Below are 17798 nucleotides of genomic sequence, written 5' to 3'. Positions count from 1 at the left end.
GCCAACCTGGATCTTCCCTAGGCGAGATGGGGCTGCTACTGAGCCATGCCCGCAAGAGCATCAATACACTTTTCTACGGCCGCGCAGCCCCCAGCCCAGCAGGGCTCGGCTCCCCTCCCCAGCTCAGCCCAGGGAGACCCCTGCCCAGCTGTCTGGATGCTCTCAAAAAAAACCCTTCTCCTCACCCTGTTTGGGAAGGGCGGCAGCGGGGAGGGAGGAAGGGAAAGGGGGGGTCTATCTGGGTCGCAGGGGGTGTGTCCTGCCCGCAGGTGCGACGGGGCGGGGTCGCCTCCACTCCGCTTAAAAGTTCCCTGCCTGTCCTGCCCCGCCGCGGCTGATGCTGTGCCATGAAGACCAGGCGCAAGGTTGGAGGCGGCCAGAGGACCCCCGGGAGTGATCCGTCGAGTTGGTAAGCCTGGGGAATGATGGCCAGCTTCCTTCCCACCCACCCCCCAAACTTGGAAAGCGGTGCATCCACCGGAGTGAGTAGGTGGGTGGGTGGAGTAGCACGCGACCCCCGCTCCAGTGGAGCCCCTCCTGCGACTTTAGAGCCACCCTACCCCAGATGCGGGCGAGAGGCCCCCAAGGCCATGCAGAGTGCCCTGGAAAGCTGTCCACCCGTGACTTGCCTGTCCATCCCTCCCTCCCTCCCATTGGCTGTGCTGGCGAGGCTTTTTTAGAACGCCACGGAACGCGGGACAAATTTTTAAAAAGCGGGACTGTCCCGCCAAAAGCGGGACGTCTGGTCACTTTAGCTTAGGCCTCAGTTATCTGAGAAAATGTCTTTTTTTATATAATCTCATCACTCATTAATCCATCTCCAGAATCAGAACCACCAGCTTTTCTAGTGGTGACTTGAGACTGGACCTTCCCAGTCATCATCCCCAGACTGTGGAATATTCGGTGTGCAGATATTAGGCTTCTACAGACCTTTCTTTTCTGCTAGGCTTTCAATAATTTAATTGTTTAAAATGCAAACTATTTAATATGTTTTAATGTGAATGGCATTAACTTTAATACATTTAGTGCATTTAAAACTTTAAAACATAAACCATCTGGAACCATTTATGAAGAATGATATAGAATAATAATTATAAATATTTTCTCAAATAATTCAAATGTTTTTTATCTAAACCATGCCAATTTGTAAAAGTTAATACAGAGTACAATTAGAATAATGCAACTTTAAAATTAGATTGGATTGCCAAATGTTTTGTATTCTCCCTTGGTATCCAGGCATGAAGAGGATGTCCAGCATTTTAAAGTGATGAAGGACACAAACAGCAATTATTTTCTATGGAGTGAAAAGTTTCAATCACTAAACAAACTTGTGGAGTATTACAAGAATGTTTCCATCTCCAAAAACAAACAGATTTTTCTAAGAGAAGAAACCAAGAAAGGATCACAAGTAAACCTTAGAGAGGTCAGTTTTTATGATAGAGTAGAAGGGAAAAAAATGTAATCCAGTAAGGTTTGTAAAACTTGTAAGCCAGTAAGGTGACTTTTGCCATGAAATTAGCCACCCCATCAACTTTTTCTTTCGTTGTTTCTAGTTGGTTCTTCCTCCTTTCATCAATTCTTTATAGAAGCCTTAACACAGGGCTCCCGAGTGGCATTAAATTAAATGACACTTGGACTATGGTGTTCAGTTTTGGACACCACGGTACAAAAAAGATGATGAGACTCTAGAAAGAATTCACAGAAAAGCAATGTTTAGGGGACTGGGGGTTAAAATATGATGAGCAGTTCTGTCTAGTCTTAACGAAGGGAAAAACTAGGCCAGATATGATAGCAGTCTTACAGTACTTGAGGAACTGTCACAGAGAAGAGTGGGTCAGCCTATTCTCCAAAGCACCTGAGGGTAGGACAAGAAGTAACAGATGGAAGCTTAAAAAGAGAAATCCAACCTAGAATTAAAGAGAAATTTCCTGAGAGCGAGAACAATTAATCAGTGGAACAGCTTGCCTCCAGAAATTGTAGGTGCTCCATCATTGGAGGTTTTTAAGAAGAGATTGAACAGCCATTTGTTCAGAACAGTATATGGTCTCCTGTTCAAGCAGGGGTTTGGACTAGATAGAAGATCTACACAATCCCTTCCAACTCTGGTATTCTTTATACTTAGGTGAAGCAATGGATTGTAGGAGGTTCCAAAAATGATGTGTAGTGAAGTGATAAATTAATACCAATTACAGGAACCATGTGGTTACAGCTATTTGAAAAAAAGGTAAATGATATGTCAGAAGATTTTGTTAACCATATGAGTGAAACAAACATCAAATTTAGACTCCCTTTAGCAGCAGAATCCAGAAACATTCAGTGGCAGTAATAAGCAAAAAAAATATCACAAAATACAAAAGGGAAAATGCTGTTTCATTGATCTATGTGTTATTATGACCTCTTTGGCATCCAGCATTGACTGGGACCTGTGACAACCTAGAAATAGAGATCTAAAGAAAACCCACACAGAGAGACCAATACCTGCTCTGACTCCCACCAACCTTATCATGATACTTCCTCACAGGGCAGAAAACATCCCCACTCCAGCAAGGCCCAAAAGAAGGAAAACAGGCAACTATGGACAGCTTTTAAGACCTGTGGGTATCCAAATTGGGTATTTATTAAATGACGTGTCTGGATTCAACATAAAATGGCAGACAGAGCTGGTATCAGAATCAAAAGAATAATCTGGTCATTCTTTACACAGCTGGTGTATCAGAGATGCTAAAACAGATATTTGGGAAACATCACATAGCTGTGTTTTTCAAGCCCATCAACACATTGAGAAAGTGGCTTATCCACCCTAAAGAGTGGAGACCAAAACATAAGAAGAGTAATGATGTATATACAATCCAGCGCAGTGAGGAGTGTTCAGAGCTCTACACTGGAGAAACCAAGCTGCCTTTACTTACACAAGAGGATGGCCCAGAACAGGAGAAGCAACATCACAGGATCAGAATCAAAATGGTACATCTTCATTTAGATGAAAAAGGACACTCTTTTGAGGACAACAATGTTCACATTTTGGATAGGGAAGATATTTGGTCTGAGAAAGAATTGGAGAAATCTACTTAGGCCAAAGTGGAAAATCTTTCCCTCGACAGAGGTGGAGGCCTCAGACACAACCTGGCCCCCATTTTTTATGCTGCTCTTTCATCAGTTCCAGGAAGATTAAGACATCTTCACAGGTTCACCAGGTTTGCCACACTTAAGACCCACCTAGGGTAAAGGACTTAAAAGTTGGAACATTTACATCCCAATGACTCTTTGCCTATTCACCTAATGAGCCTATCCATATTAGATGAAAAATGAAATCTCCCTGGAGGACATATATAGGCATTGGTGGGATTCAAATAATTTTACAACTGGTTCTCTGCCCTAATGACCAGCAGGGTAGGCGTGGCTCGGTGGTCATGTGACCATGTGGGCATGGCCAACTCAACATTACTCACAATGTAACCCTTATTACATTGTAACAGCGTTAACTGGAGAGGCAGTTTCTGTAAGCAATGCAATAAAGATTAGTCTAGAAACGACACCAGAATGTTGCTTTCCTGCCTGCCTTCCTTACAGGATTAGCCCTGTAAAGTGGAAAAAAACAAAATAAGATTTCTTCCAACAACCAAGTCTCCAAACTGCTTAGAAAGTTAAAAACCGGTTCTCCCGAATAGGTGCGAACTGGCTGAATCCCACCACTGTATATAGGTTCCCCCCCACAACCAACTTCCACAGGCTGAAGAAGCTAATTAGATGAGCAGTGAATTGTTTTGAACCAATATGAAAAGAAGTCCAGTTGTTATGACTCAACTTCCAGACTCCCTACTTACTATTCTTTCTCTATAAGAAAAAGGGTCTTGACCATCCAAATTGTATTGCTGGCAATAACAGGGGGAAATGAAACAATCCTGTAATGCAAACTCCTTGTCTTGTAGTGTAAAGGCATGTGACTAGAGGTTTTAAGCCTTCCTTTCCCATTTTGGGAGATAGATCAATTTGATAAGAGATGATATAATATAACAACAGAGTTGGAAGGGACCTTGGAGGCCTTCTAGTCCAACCCCCTGCCCAGGCAGGAAACCCTACACCATCTCAGTCAGATGGTTATCCAACATTTTCTTAAAAATTTCCAGTGTTGGAGCATTCACAACTTCTGCAGGCAAGTCATTGATGAACTAAACCAGATGAACTAAACCAGAACTTCATTATTTATAAACAGTAAGAATTCTTTTTAATTTTAAAAATAAAAAATGCAAACTTTCATTGTTTAACAAGTTGGATCTGGTTTGATGAAATCAACTGTCAGTGTAATGCACTATGTTGATCGCAAGATGTTATTCTTCTCTTTTCTTTCTTTTTTAATGATGATAATTAATCTCAGTCAGACAGAAGTTTGATTGGATTTGGCATTTTTTTCTAGGACCTGGGTTAGGTATTTGATGTTAAAGCTATTGTCACAAGATGTAAGCTGTTCCAAATAAGGCTGACTTTTGCAATTGACTGATGATGATTTTGTCAATGCCAACAGTGTTCGAGTAATGTCTAGAAGTTTTGGGATTTTACTATTGGCATTAACTTTGCTTTATTTTGCCACAATTGTTTTACATCTATTTGCAGGTCTTTGTATTTTGTTATTTTCTCCAGTTCTTTCTCTTCTATTCTGCGGTCTCCAGGTATTGCCATGTCCACATCTAGACTTTTTTGTCTTTCTTATCAACAATTGTTAAAACTGTGGTGTTATTTTCTGTTTGAAGTCTAAAGTCCCAGAGCATCTTAGCTTCTTCATTTTATATTACTTTGTCTATTTTGTAGTCCCACTAGTTCTTGCTTTCAACCAAATGTTATTTGACACAAGATGGGCCGCAAATAAATTTAATAATAGCACTTAACACTAGCAATAGCACTTAGACTTATATAGCACTTCAACCGTGCTTCAAAACCCTCTCTAAGCGGTTTACAGAGTCAGCATATTGCCCCTAACAATCTGGGTCCCCATTTTACCCACCTCAGAAGGATGGAAGGCTGAGTCAACCTTGAGACTGGTGAGATTCAATCTGCCAAACTGATGGCAGCTGGCAGTCAGCAGAAGTATCCCACAGTAATGCATTCGAAACATTGTGCTACCACGGCTCTATAAATAATAAATAATAAATAAATATTTCTTGCAGATATTCCAATGCACAATTGTTGCTATGTCATTATGACATCGTTTGTAGTCACTCTATGTGATCTTGCAACAGCAGACTAGGCTTCTTCGGCTTCTTTGGCTTCTTTGAAGATGCGGTATTTGCTGTCTTTTGCTATCTACTCAATTCTGGCTTTGTTCTTAAGGCTTGATCTTGTGCAGCCCCCCTGAATTAATCCCGCTGTCTCTTTCTTCAACGTTCCTGCTCTTAGCCATTGCCAGAGCTTATTGCTATCTGCTTTGCATGTGAGTTTTATTTGTGTGTTCCCTCTGTAATACTTTGTCTTTATTATTTGTTCACAACAATGTGAAGTCACAGCTGCCCATTCTTTTGCTGGTGTTGGCCGTCATCTGTATGAAGTCCTTTCCAAGAACTTAAAATATGACTTCAATAATAGAATTGTTAATGCTTGGAATACACTACCTGACTCTATGGTCTCTTCCCAAAATCCCTAGAGCTTCAACCAAAAACTGTCTACTATTGACCTCACCCCATTCCTAAGAGGTCTGTAAGGGGCGTGCATAAGAGCACAAACGTGCCTACCGTTCCTGTCCTATTGTTTCCTTTTGTTATATCCAATTAATATAGTTATTACATACTAATACTCATATATATGCTTATATATTGTATAGTTATTTCATACTTATGCTTATATATACTATGTGACAAAATAAATAAACTTAGAATGTCATAATAATTTTTCACTGTTGTATATGTGCAGATCCAAGCAATGTAACCTTCTGCAATTGACAGATGAAAATTTTGAAAATGCACAGATTCTATAAGTGACATCCAAGATTTTTTCGGTGTGCAATTATGTCAGTAACTGCTAGAATTGCCATGGCCAGTTTATACCATAATCTTTCAGCTTCAATTTCCAGATCATGAAAAAATATTTTGTGATCTTCTCAAATTATTTATTTTCCATTCTACTATCTCTTGGAAATTGCTACATCTATTATCCATATTTTCATCTTTCCACCTGTTAAATCTGGTGTTATAAAAAAAAAGACAACCCGCAATATTTTAACCTACTCATTGTCAATTACTTTTTCTACTCTGTGTTCCCATCAATAATTCATTACTGGCACATGATAATTTTTACAGATATTCCAGTAAAACATTCTGTCAACTGCGTTATGTAGCTGTTTATAATCAGTTTGTGCAATCTTCTTGCACAAGCTGAGTTTATGATCTGTTTCTTCTTTGCATACTCTGCACTTTGAATCATTTTCCATTCTGACCTTGTTTGCATTGGTACAAATAGTTTGCTCTTGAGCAGTTAAAATCAAGATTTCAATTTCAGACCATCCATATAAAAGAAAGGTGAGATTTTATTAGCATTTATTGTAGCCAAGATTTGTTTTCTTGAAAATCAATAAAATTGGGGTCATACCAATGACAAAGAAGGGTGATAATGAATCACTCTGGAAGATGCCTCTCCTAGTGTTGATAAAGCCATATTTTTTTATTTCCAACAATTCTGTCTTCCACTGCTTCATTATTTTTCCATAAACATTCTTAATGTTTGTACAGATGCCAGTTTCCAAACATTGATGATCCAACTATGTGTAATGAATCAAATGCCATTTTATAGTCAATACAGAGCAAAAGCCAGTTAAACTGGGTTGGGTGGAGTTTTTTTTCCTTTTGTAATTGTCCAAAATCATTTTATTAATCAGAAGTTGATCATTTGTACCTCTGCTTTTCCTTTTATTTCTTTTATGTTATGCCTGAAGTATGTTATTTTCTCCTAAATAATATTGGATATTGTCTGTTATTATCCCTATGAATAGTTTAAACATTGTAGGCAAGCATGTTATTGACCTATCATTTTTGAATCAAATAAGTTTTGCCAGATAAGTTATTAACCACTTGTTGATGTTTCCTTTATGCAAGGCTTCATTAAGCTATTTAGCTATAATTGAATGTAAGCTACTCAGATGTTTGGGCCAAAAGCAATGCAATTAATCATTTTCAGGATATATCCAGTTTTTAATCATTTTCACTTGATTTTTAACCATTTCTGCTATTATTATTAGATTTTCCATTTGAATTTTACTAAATTTATCTTCACATTTTTTCTTCATCCAGCATTTTTATTATAGTCTTTTTGAGTTTCACATAGATTTTGGGTTGTTTCCTTTTTCTTTGGTTTTCCACTTTCAGAATTTCTTTTGCCATTTATACTTTGGTAGAATCATCTCTGGTTTGATTAAATAGCTGATTCTGCTTAAATTGAATGTTCCATGCCTCATAGCATTCAATTTTTCCCTGCTATTGCTGTTATTTGTTGCTTATGCTTTACAAAGCTTCTTCAATTTTTCTGGTGCTAAGTCAATGTTTTTTATTAGGCTTGTCTTAATCATTACATTCTTCAATTTTAGTTCTTTTGTGTTCTTTAAATTACTCACATCTGATCTTAATTTCTGTATCTTGGCCTCCAGTCTGATCTTCCACTTTGAGATTGAACATGTTTTTGGTTTTTGTGTTCTAAATCTGATACCCAGTTCTTCTATAACCAGCACAGTTTTACAGCTGGCAATCTGGTTGGTCTGTTCAATATATGTTAATTTAATCATTGTATGCATATTCATATCCTTTATTATTGCTGTCAGATCTTTTGGGGACACTATTTTCAATGCTGGCAATCTTTGTCTTTCTAGTAATTCTGCATGTGCCATAATTTTCTCTTTTAATTCTTCTCAAGGTATCAGTTCAGTTTGTTTCAGTTTCAGTTTGGATTGTGTGGTTATTAATTCTCTTATTTATTGTTTCTGTAGTTCATATAAGTTTTTTTCTTTATATTAGCTATTATTGTTATCTGAGTTTCTTCTGCTGTTGTACTATTTTTGGTGGGAATTCCATTTTCACCATTTTTCTGAATCTCTTCCAGTTCTGCATCCCTGAATATTTTATTTCTGGTAATGAATCACCTTTGATCTGTTTATTAATGTTCAGTGATATTTGAGTGTAAACAAATGTGACTCTTGCTGACCTAGATGATGACTGATCCAGTATAAGATTTTTTTCTGTTTTCTTACCATATTAAATAGGCTGATGGATACATTTAGTCTGATTCTTCCATTAAGACTTGTCTGGCATGAATGACCCGTATACCGTAGTAGAATACTCTACTGCCAACATAGCTCTCAGTCTTATGACAGCATCACAAACCCCTCCATTATTATTGTGTTAAAAGAAGAAAATACTAAGATCTTCTGGAACATATGTGATGTATCCTTCCAGGCTGTTATAAAGCACATAATTACTGGATAGAGATGTAAGAATAATGGACTTTTGCCCATACTGCTAACAATTTAAAATTTAAAGTACATTCAGCCTAAAATAGTTACTGATTTCTTAGGAAACAGTCTGGACCCCAAAGCAACATTTTCTGCTTCTTTTCCTGAAGCTCCCAAACTTTTGAGGGTAATTCCAAACAGAATGGTTAAAGAGATGTTTGTATTTAAACATTTATTTGCAATCATAGGTTTTAGCAAAAATTGAGATGTTGGACACATATAGAGAAAAAGATCTTTCCCCGCTAGGCATAGCAATATTTGCTCCATTTATCTGAGATTCTGCTTTTAATTTTTAAAGAACATCACATGTTCTTTATTACAGTGAGATACTGGGAGAATCTCCTGAATACAGGTAGTCCTCAACTTACAACCACGTTGAGCCCAAAATTTATGTTGTTAAGTGAGAAATTTGTTAAGTGAGTTTTGCCCCCTTTTACGACTTTTCTTGCGACATTTGTTAAGTGAATCACTGCAATTGTTAAATTAGAAACGTGATTGTTAATTGAATCTGGTTTTCCCATTGGCTTTGCTTGTCAGAAATTCTCAAAAGAGGATCACATGACTCTGGGACACTGCAACCGTCATATCTATGAGTCAGTTGTCAAGCATCTGCATGTAAATCACGCGAACATGGGCATGCTACAATGGCCATAAGTGTGAAAAATGATCATAAGTCACTTTTTTTCAGTGATGTTGTAACTTTGAACGGTCACTAAATGAACTATTGTAAATCGAAGACTACCTGTAAATAGAAAGTCTCAGGATGCATATTTATTCAGACTTAGATAACTCTCTTGCATTTAGACTGGCTGGGCAGCTGCATGTATTATAATGCAGGCTGACTATTTAGGCCATGATTGGGGCCTAATGTATGTAATGAGAGCTTATATCAAATAGAATCAGATTCAAGTCCATGAAATATTCTTTGAATTTATGTTCAACTACTGTCAGATACATTTGTCAGAAATACAAACCAACTGTTTATACCTGTGAACAGTTTGAAAGAGAGCCTGCGGCTGGCTGTAGGACAGATGCAGGAGTAAAATCTAAGCTGTCTAGATTATTTGTATTTATTCTTTCCATACAACAGAATGTCTTAAAATAGCTACAGAATAATTCCTCTAGCAGGCCTGTCAAACTGGCGGACCGCAGGCCGGATAAGTCACGCACAGGCTACCCCCACCCCAGCTCCGCAAAGGCAAAAAATGTCACGATACGTCATGATCCGATTCGGCCCTGATGCAATCGAGTTTAACATCCGTGCTCTAGAGTTACAGTTAGCAGCACATTGTGTCAAATCAGCATTACATGCTGATAATTTCTGGTCCAATCCTTGGTACCTCTTGTTAAAAAATCAGGCAGTTGAGGATGGGAAACACATATGTCTGAGCAATGGAAAACCATTGTCACAGTAAACAATACCAGGCAGATACACAGCTTGACTTCATATAAGGGAAGACAACTTTCTCTGTTCCTGGGGAGTTGCTTCGGCATTCCACTCCATTAGTAAGTAATTGAAGAACTCAACTCATTCTCAGGAAAAAGTTTCAGGGACTATACAGAATGACAAAACACAACTTTGATTCTCTGGGTGAAATAAAATTGAATTTAAAAAAATTCAGAGTTAGTATTAGTTCCTTTAATTAGCCTGCTTCAAAGGAAAGGTGAGATAGAAATCAGATAAAATGAATAAATGATTGCAATTATTTATTTGTGTTGAGTATGAAAGATAAAAAAAGAAAAGAAAAACCCAGGGAAACCAATGTGATGTAGCAGGATTACACAACATGGGAACTTTCAGCAAAATAAAAAGGAAGGAAGTCACACATACTATATGATTGAAGAGAGTAAAGGAACACAGTGATTCATAAATACATTAAAAGAATAGTGGAATGCTGCAATTGACCTTTAGAAAAAAGGGTTTCTCCTCTTTAACTTAACATACAAAGTATACTTCCACCTGGGGGAAAAATAATTGTGGAACACGTCATTTGTATTTATTCATAAAGCAATCCACCTAAGAAGGATTTGAGGTTTGCAACAAAGGCGTGTTTTTCAGTATACTGATACTTAAAGCATAAAAGGAAAAAGAAAATAGGTTATTTTGGAGAGATTCCAGACTATTATTTCAGCTCATGCTAGAAAGACTGGTTCCAGTCATTCAATGAAGTAAATAAGTTTACCCTGGACACAACTCTTTTTTTAAAAGAAAAATTAAAAAAAGAAAGTCCTAGGAGAGAATCCAATATAAATTAGAATGCATATTCTGAATTCTGTTTTAATGTTTTGTTCTCTTTCTTAGTACCTTTTTATTACAATGAAAAGAAATTATTCAGTGTTTTAGACATAAAATCTCCGTGGTTTTGAATTATTTACCAGCATTATAAAAATCCTTTTTTTACTAATTAGCAATGAACTTATATTTGTATAAATGTGTGCCAACAGGTTTAAACACCAAAGTGAAATCAGGCATAAAACATGACTGAAAGGCTTATAAAGCTAAATAAATCCAAATCAACAAAAAGTTGGAATCTTCAATTCCATTATTTGCAGAATGGCATAAAGTATACGAATTTGTAGAGCTACTCTCTCAGTTTATAAGATTGACAGAGATGTCTAAACATAAAGTGCATGAGCTTAGAAAAAAACGGCTTCTGGGATTTTTCTGGAAAGAGCATGATTTAAAAGAAAATAACGCAACCATTACTCAATGTGTTTTGAGACATGTTTCCCTTTTATATGGACATTGCAGCAAGTTGCTACATGAAATAATTAGTTCCTTTTTAATTAAAAAAGCAATTCATAAATATATGTGCTATGAATACACTAAAACAAATATTTGATTTTAAAGATAAAATAGTTATGCAACTCTACAAGCAGATACTTTTTTGTAATATATGCAGTTCAGTTGGAACTGAAGATTTTTATTGCTGTTTTGGTAAACCTCACTGCTTGCTGTCAATTTCAGATGATAGTAATGTAGGGTTACCATATTTGACTAGCAAAACTCCAGAGGACCTCTAGATGGAAACAAAGATAAACAACCTTTCTGTTGCCAGAACAATTCTTGCAACCCAATAAGGAAGTTTTAACAAATGGATTCACAGTATTTCACAATACAGCTGTCAAGCATGGGAAATCATGCAGGCATTCAAATGAATATATAGATTTATTGCAAGCTTAAGCTTTCTACAAGAATCTGAACTACTAACAGTCAAAGCAAATTGGGGGTAGATAAGATTCAACAGAATTCAAGGTGGGCTGGATTTAGATCTCTTGTAGGTGCAAAGGGCCTCAAGACTGATGATGCGTTTTACCCCACCTTCTTCCATAGGCTCAGCCTGGTCATTTCCTAAAACAGCTTTCCAAATTATTTTAGGGCAGGCTTCAAATGACTTGAGTATATTCTGTGTGATTGTTATATGTAATATGAATAAAGATTCTAGTCAATTAGTATTTAAGTAACTTTTCATCTTTATGTAAAGCAGAGGTTTAAAAAAATGATCCCTATGTTGGTCTGGGTCTGGATCTGATCCTTGCAAATGAAAATATTATATATAAATATTATATAAATATATTTATTATATTTATTAAAAAGGGCACAAGCTGGTAATTTGAGCACAAAGAAGAATCCAGGAGGGTTTTTTTAAGCAAAGTATAAACAATGTTCTTAAATGAAACAAGAAAGCTACCAATAGTTAAAGAACAATTCATCAAGCAATAATGTAGGACAGGAAATGGGATAGAAAAATAACATAAAGAAAGGAGGGGAAAAGATCAGCAGGTGAAGTAGTAGAAGGGAAATCCTTTATGATTTGTCAAATGCTATCCTCCAAGACAGGGATATATTCAGTTGCAAGTACTGCCATCCCATATTTGCTATAAATATTGAATTTTCTTCAAAGGATCTTATTCATCTTCAGCTTCCCTTTATACTCTGAAGCCAAATTTTCCCATGATTTCCAGATGCTATTTTATTTCCAGCCTTAGCATTCTAGTTGCCAGGAATTCATGTGATTATTTATTTAAATGCTTGTGGGCAAGGTTCACATGTCATCACAGAATTAATTTCTCTTCCCTTAGCATGTGTAGTTAGAATATAGATGTGGATCATTGTCATTCTGATTTTTTTGCCTTTGACTCAATACTGAGCTCTTGATATCATTTTTTATTGTAACCTAAACAAATATCAATAATAATGACAGCTACTCCAGTGCCACTCTCATTTTGCTTCTTTGCAGTGGATATATTGCTCCTCTGATAAAAAGTGACCCATTCCAGTCCATTTCAATTGACTGATTCCCAGAAAGTCAATGTTCAATCTTGACATTTTTACTTGGACACCATCAAATTGCCTTGATTCACAGTTCTGACATTCCACGTAAAGAATATGTAAGGGTGTACATATTTTTTCAGCCTGAATTTTTCCTTTGGGAAAGTAACATGCTGCAAAAGAGAATACCGCTCTCAAATATAATCTTTTACTTCCAATAATGTTTCTGGATCCCAAAGTCCCAAAAATGTCTTAGAAAGTAAAAAAGTAATGAAGAACTACAGCTCAGATTTTTGTTTGGAAGGGAAAACACAGAAAGCCTCTTGAAATGCTAGAAATAGCATGGCTGCCTTAACAGTTTGCATACTGATAAATGGGACTAGTCACATTAATACAGCTTTTTAAAAAGCTTTCCTAGTCCACAAAAAATTATGCTTGAGCAAACCAGTTTCTTAATATGACCTTACTCTTTGTTGCTTTTTGTTGAATCATAGATTCATGTGTTGGTGACTCTGGGAAAACATACCCCAAAAAAATCTAATTTGAAAAACAAGGGACATCATTTATGGGAAGGACTACTTATGAATAAATATGCAGTGTAACAAGGAAAACTTGTTTCTTTCCAGGAAGCATGTGATAAGAACCAATATAAAAAGGAGCAGGAAGCACTCCATCCATCAATAAAAGATGCAAGACCATCAGAGCACAATAAATATGAGGACCCTTTTGCATCTTGGCATCATAAGCAGGTAATACAATGATCAGTGGCAGTCAAAAAATAGATCTAGTTCTATGTGATATATCAAGAAGGATTTGTTTCTCAGAATTTTTAACAATAACAACAATAAAAATGATTACCTATCACAAACTTATCTACAGTAGATATGTTTCAATCAGTTTTCAGTTGGGATTTGGCACCAAGATAGCCTTGGTTACCTTTACTGATGACCTCTTGTAGAGCCAGGATAGAGATGATGCATCCATCCTGGTGTTTTTTGATCTTTCAGCAGTTTTTGACACCACTAACCATCGTATCCTTATGAACCATCTGCAGGGACACCATTTTATGATTACTTTCATTCTTCTTTCATGGCTCCAGTCAGTGTTAGCAAGCAAGAAAAGATTGTCCCCTAAACCCTATGATGTGAAGTGACCTTAATATTGTCCGTTCTTGTTTAATGTCTGCATGAAGCCATTAGAAGAGGGGTCTGATGTTCAGTATCATCATCACTATGTTGATGATACCCAGTTATATCTTTTGACTTTAGACTAGCCAAATGAGGCTCTTGACTACTTGGAAACTACTTGGTTGGGGAAGAACTGAGTGATTCAATCCTACAAAGCCTGAGTAGCTGTGGATATTGGGGATCCAAGGACTTTCCGTCTATACTCTTGAATGGAGAAGCACTTCCCAGCTCAAGAATGATGCACAATCTGAAGGTCTTTTTGGAATTACAGCTCAAAAAGAAATGGCAGCTATGGCCAAGGGAGACTTCCCTCAGCTCCATCTTCTGGATCAGGAGGCCCTTCAAATAGTCAATCATGCTCTAGTCACCTGAAGACTTGGCTACTGCAATGTATTTTACATGAAAACCATTCAGAAGCTTCAGGTGGTCCAGAACATAAATGTTTGAGGGGTGATGGGCATGCCTCAGTATGACTACATGACACCTTTGTTCTACAAACTGTGCTGGTGGCTGGTCTGTTTGGCTTCCATTCTGTTGCTGTCCCGTAAAAGCCTTGCAGATCTTGTTGTTCTCCCAGGCCTTGCTGTGAAATAGATGGGGCCGCTTGAGTGTGTTTGCTATTTTTGTTTTCTGTTTATATTATATCCAGATGCCCTCATCTGGGGTTTGTACAGGCTTTTTTGTTACTGTTTGTAAACCACCCAGAGTTAGTTGGAGTTGGCAGTGTCCAATTTGATTTAAATAAATAAAATTAAATTTAATCAAGAAAATTTATAAATAGAAATGGTTTTTTATGTTTATAAACTGTGAGCTCCATTCAAGTTAGCTAATTTCTTAGTTCAGAATTATTCTACATGTATTTCTTTGACATTTGGCTCCTGTTTTTAAGACTTTAAGTAGATGCCTTCTGATCTCTATGTTCTATTGGAGGATAGTGATGATTTGCATGACTTTACATTATGGCTAGACATGATGAAAAATGGCCCAAACTGACATACAAACATAATCTTTAGGTATTTTATAATTTTTAGGCATAACATTATCAATATAGAGCTTTGTTCAAAAATAAAACATTTTTGAACATTTGAACATTTCCTTTTTGAATTTTTTCTAGCTTATTTATGTGATATTTATAGTAATGATGCATATAAATAAAATTCAGAGTGTCTTGGCTTGTTGTCCTGCTGCCGTGCTCCTCCTCCGGCTTCTGGATTTTCATTGGGCCATTTTCCTTCTTGCTAAAGCATAATGAGAATCTTTGGTTTTATCTCCTTCATTTGTCACGGTCTTGGATTTGGTTGTAGCTTCTCCTCTCTTAGGTGGAACATGCTTGGTGAGGCCTCGGTTGGGAGTGCATGTAGTTGGCTGCTCAGTAACCCTTCTACTGCAACAGAAACACCCCAATGGGCGTTCTTTGAAGCTGGACCCTTCCTTGCTCACCTTCAGGAGTTCCTTCTTTCCACTGCTTCGCTCGTTCACAGGCCTCAGTGAACAGGTGAAGCATTACTGCATTACACTTGACTTCTAATAAAACTATATCTTTCTCAACAAATGAAGTAAAGGATCGTTTCTATTTAGTTTAAACTGTGGCAAGTCTGACATTAAGCCAGAACTGAGAATCCTGTGTCAAAATTCCTAAATTCAACTTTTCCCTTCCTTGACCTCCTCCCATTACCCACCCCCATGGAACCAATCAGGTTCCAGCAGGATATTTTCATAACAGAAGTCCAAGTACAAGTTGGTATGCAGCTGGTATGCCGGGTGACCTTGAAGCAGCGTCTTGAAGAGATACAGCACTTACTTTCATTTTCCCTCTTGCTCTCCTTCCTCCCCACAGTTCGTGGCATTAACTGTAAGAGAAGACTTGCAGAGCCAAGGGGAGGAGTCAAGAAAGGAATCAGTTTAGGGTCTCTACAAGAGAACAAATTCCAATCCCCCTTGAACCTCCTCTAGTTTAACCAAGGTGCAAATGTTAGTTTGAGAAAAATTGTATGCATATGCTTGATTACAATCAGTAATTCTGAACCCTTTGCATGTGGACTAGGTTCTTTGAGCCTGATATTAACTCATATGACATTTAAACAATTTGGTTTAAAAAATAAAGTTGATATAATTGAGGTTAAATTGTTATCCTATCTTTGAAATACCTGTCACTCTATATTGTTATTAATAATTATAACAATAAATAGAATGTAACTAACCCTGTCACTACACTATATAAAAATCACTATATGTTTACTGCAATAGCTATTAATATTAATAGGTGTTCATGAAAATTTGAATTCCATGTTGGATCATATAAATACTGATAATGTTATATATTTTTTACTTCGTAGAATAGACATGGCAGAAGCTTGGATATTCAAGATCGGCCAAAGGATTGTAGAGAATCAAGTGTAACATCTATGTTCCGGAGACACACTGATCCAGCACAACAAGTACAGGTACTGTACACTCATCTTTTTTTCAGAGAGAGAATTAAGTTTGACAGGTAATACAGCTCAAGTTTGATTTTTTTAAAAATAGATGAATTTAATTTTTCTATGCATGTCACTGGAAGAGAAAAATGACATTAAGCAAAATGGAAAGCTTAGGGGAAGCTCTCAGGAACTTCCAAAATGGCTAAGAAACAGCAATACAATGTGATGGGAGGTATTTAATAATTTCAATATTGAAGTAATTTAAATAATCGATGGGTATGCATTTTAATTATATTATTTTAATTTATTTTAAGTGTAAATAAAGTCAATCTTAGTTACTGTCTTGATCCCACACACTATCTTTTGGTGCAACCCAGTACAGCTCTTAAATAACAAGCACAGCCTTCAACCCAGAAATAGCTGGGTGTGTGTATCATGACCTTTGGTTTATAACATATTATGGAGCCTATGAAGACCAATATGCCTAAAGACAACTCTGTGGTTTCTGTCAATTAACTTTGTTAATTAGAACAAGTGCTCACAAAGAAGTAGCCCTTGACGTACAATAGTTCACTTAGTGACCATTTGAAGTTATGGCACTGAAAAAAGTGATTTATCACTGTTTTTCACACTTATGACTGTTGCAGCATCTCCATGGTCATGTGATCAAAATTCAGATGCTTGGCAACTGGTTTATATTTATGAAGGTTGCAGTGTTCCAGGGTTATGCAATTATCGGTACCTTTTGTGATCTTTTAATAAGCAAAGCCAATGGAGAAGCAAGATTCACTTAAAAACCATGTTACTAACTTAACAATTGCAGTGCATTCACTTAACAACTGTGGCAAAAAAAGGTTGTAAAATGGGGCAAAACTCACTTAACAAACGTTTCACTTAGCAACAGAAATCTGGTGCTCAATTGTGGTTGATGACTACCTCTAGTTGTAAGCAGCCTAATGACAAATCTATCAGTTACTCTCCTTCCCCATCCAAAAATGATGGAAAACATCATTCTGGCAGCCATGACAGTGTGATTGAAGCTCTACCTATTTTTAATCTGTGCTGTGATTTCTTTTATCACAATCTGTGGATCCCTCTGCTGGAATTCTTTGGTAAAGTCTTAGTTTTTATTTTTACAACAAATCTACATATCAGTACATTTTGTATCCATAAGTGCCAATCCATCTTGCTAGGAGAAACCTTGCAACCGACATACTATAAAGCAAAATGCTAATGTGTTATATAATCTTTAGAAGTATCAGAGTGTGGGTAAAGCCAGACACATAGAAAGCTAAGAAATTAAATACAGTGCTGTTTATTATTATGACAGCCTAGTGTAAAATGTAATTACAATTATTCTTGTGACTAAATGTTTATGTACATAGTAACCAAGCATCTATATACTTCCATTAAAGCTATACAAATAGATATAA

General features: G+C 36.8%; 2 protein-coding genes across 5 annotated transcripts in view; one reads left to right on the top strand and one right to left on the bottom strand.

Annotated features, from left to right (window-relative positions):
* ENTHD1 (ENTH domain containing 1) overlaps positions 1-17798 on the bottom strand; it is a 182548-nt gene that overhangs the window by 108067 nt on the left and 56683 nt on the right. The window lies entirely within an intron of this gene.
* Positions 1-17798, top strand: part of GRAP2 (GRB2 related adaptor protein 2) — a 79002-nt gene that overhangs the window by 48884 nt on the left and 12320 nt on the right. For all 4 annotated transcript variants that reach the window (XM_058190421.1, XM_058190423.1, XM_058190422.1 and 1 more), the window contains exons 5-7: positions 1237-1423; positions 13385-13507; positions 16282-16389. In XM_058190421.1, the coding sequence (XP_058046404.1) occupies positions 1237-1423; positions 13385-13507; positions 16282-16389 (418 nt within the window). The remainder of the gene's footprint in view (positions 1-1236; positions 1424-13384; positions 13508-16281; positions 16390-17798) is intronic.

Source organism: Ahaetulla prasina, chromosome 7 (genome assembly GCF_028640845.1).
Source record: "Ahaetulla prasina isolate Xishuangbanna chromosome 7, ASM2864084v1, whole genome shotgun sequence".
NCBI lineage: Eukaryota > Metazoa > Chordata > Lepidosauria > Squamata > Colubridae > Ahaetulla > Ahaetulla prasina.
This window is presented reverse-complemented; position numbering and strand designations above follow the sequence as displayed.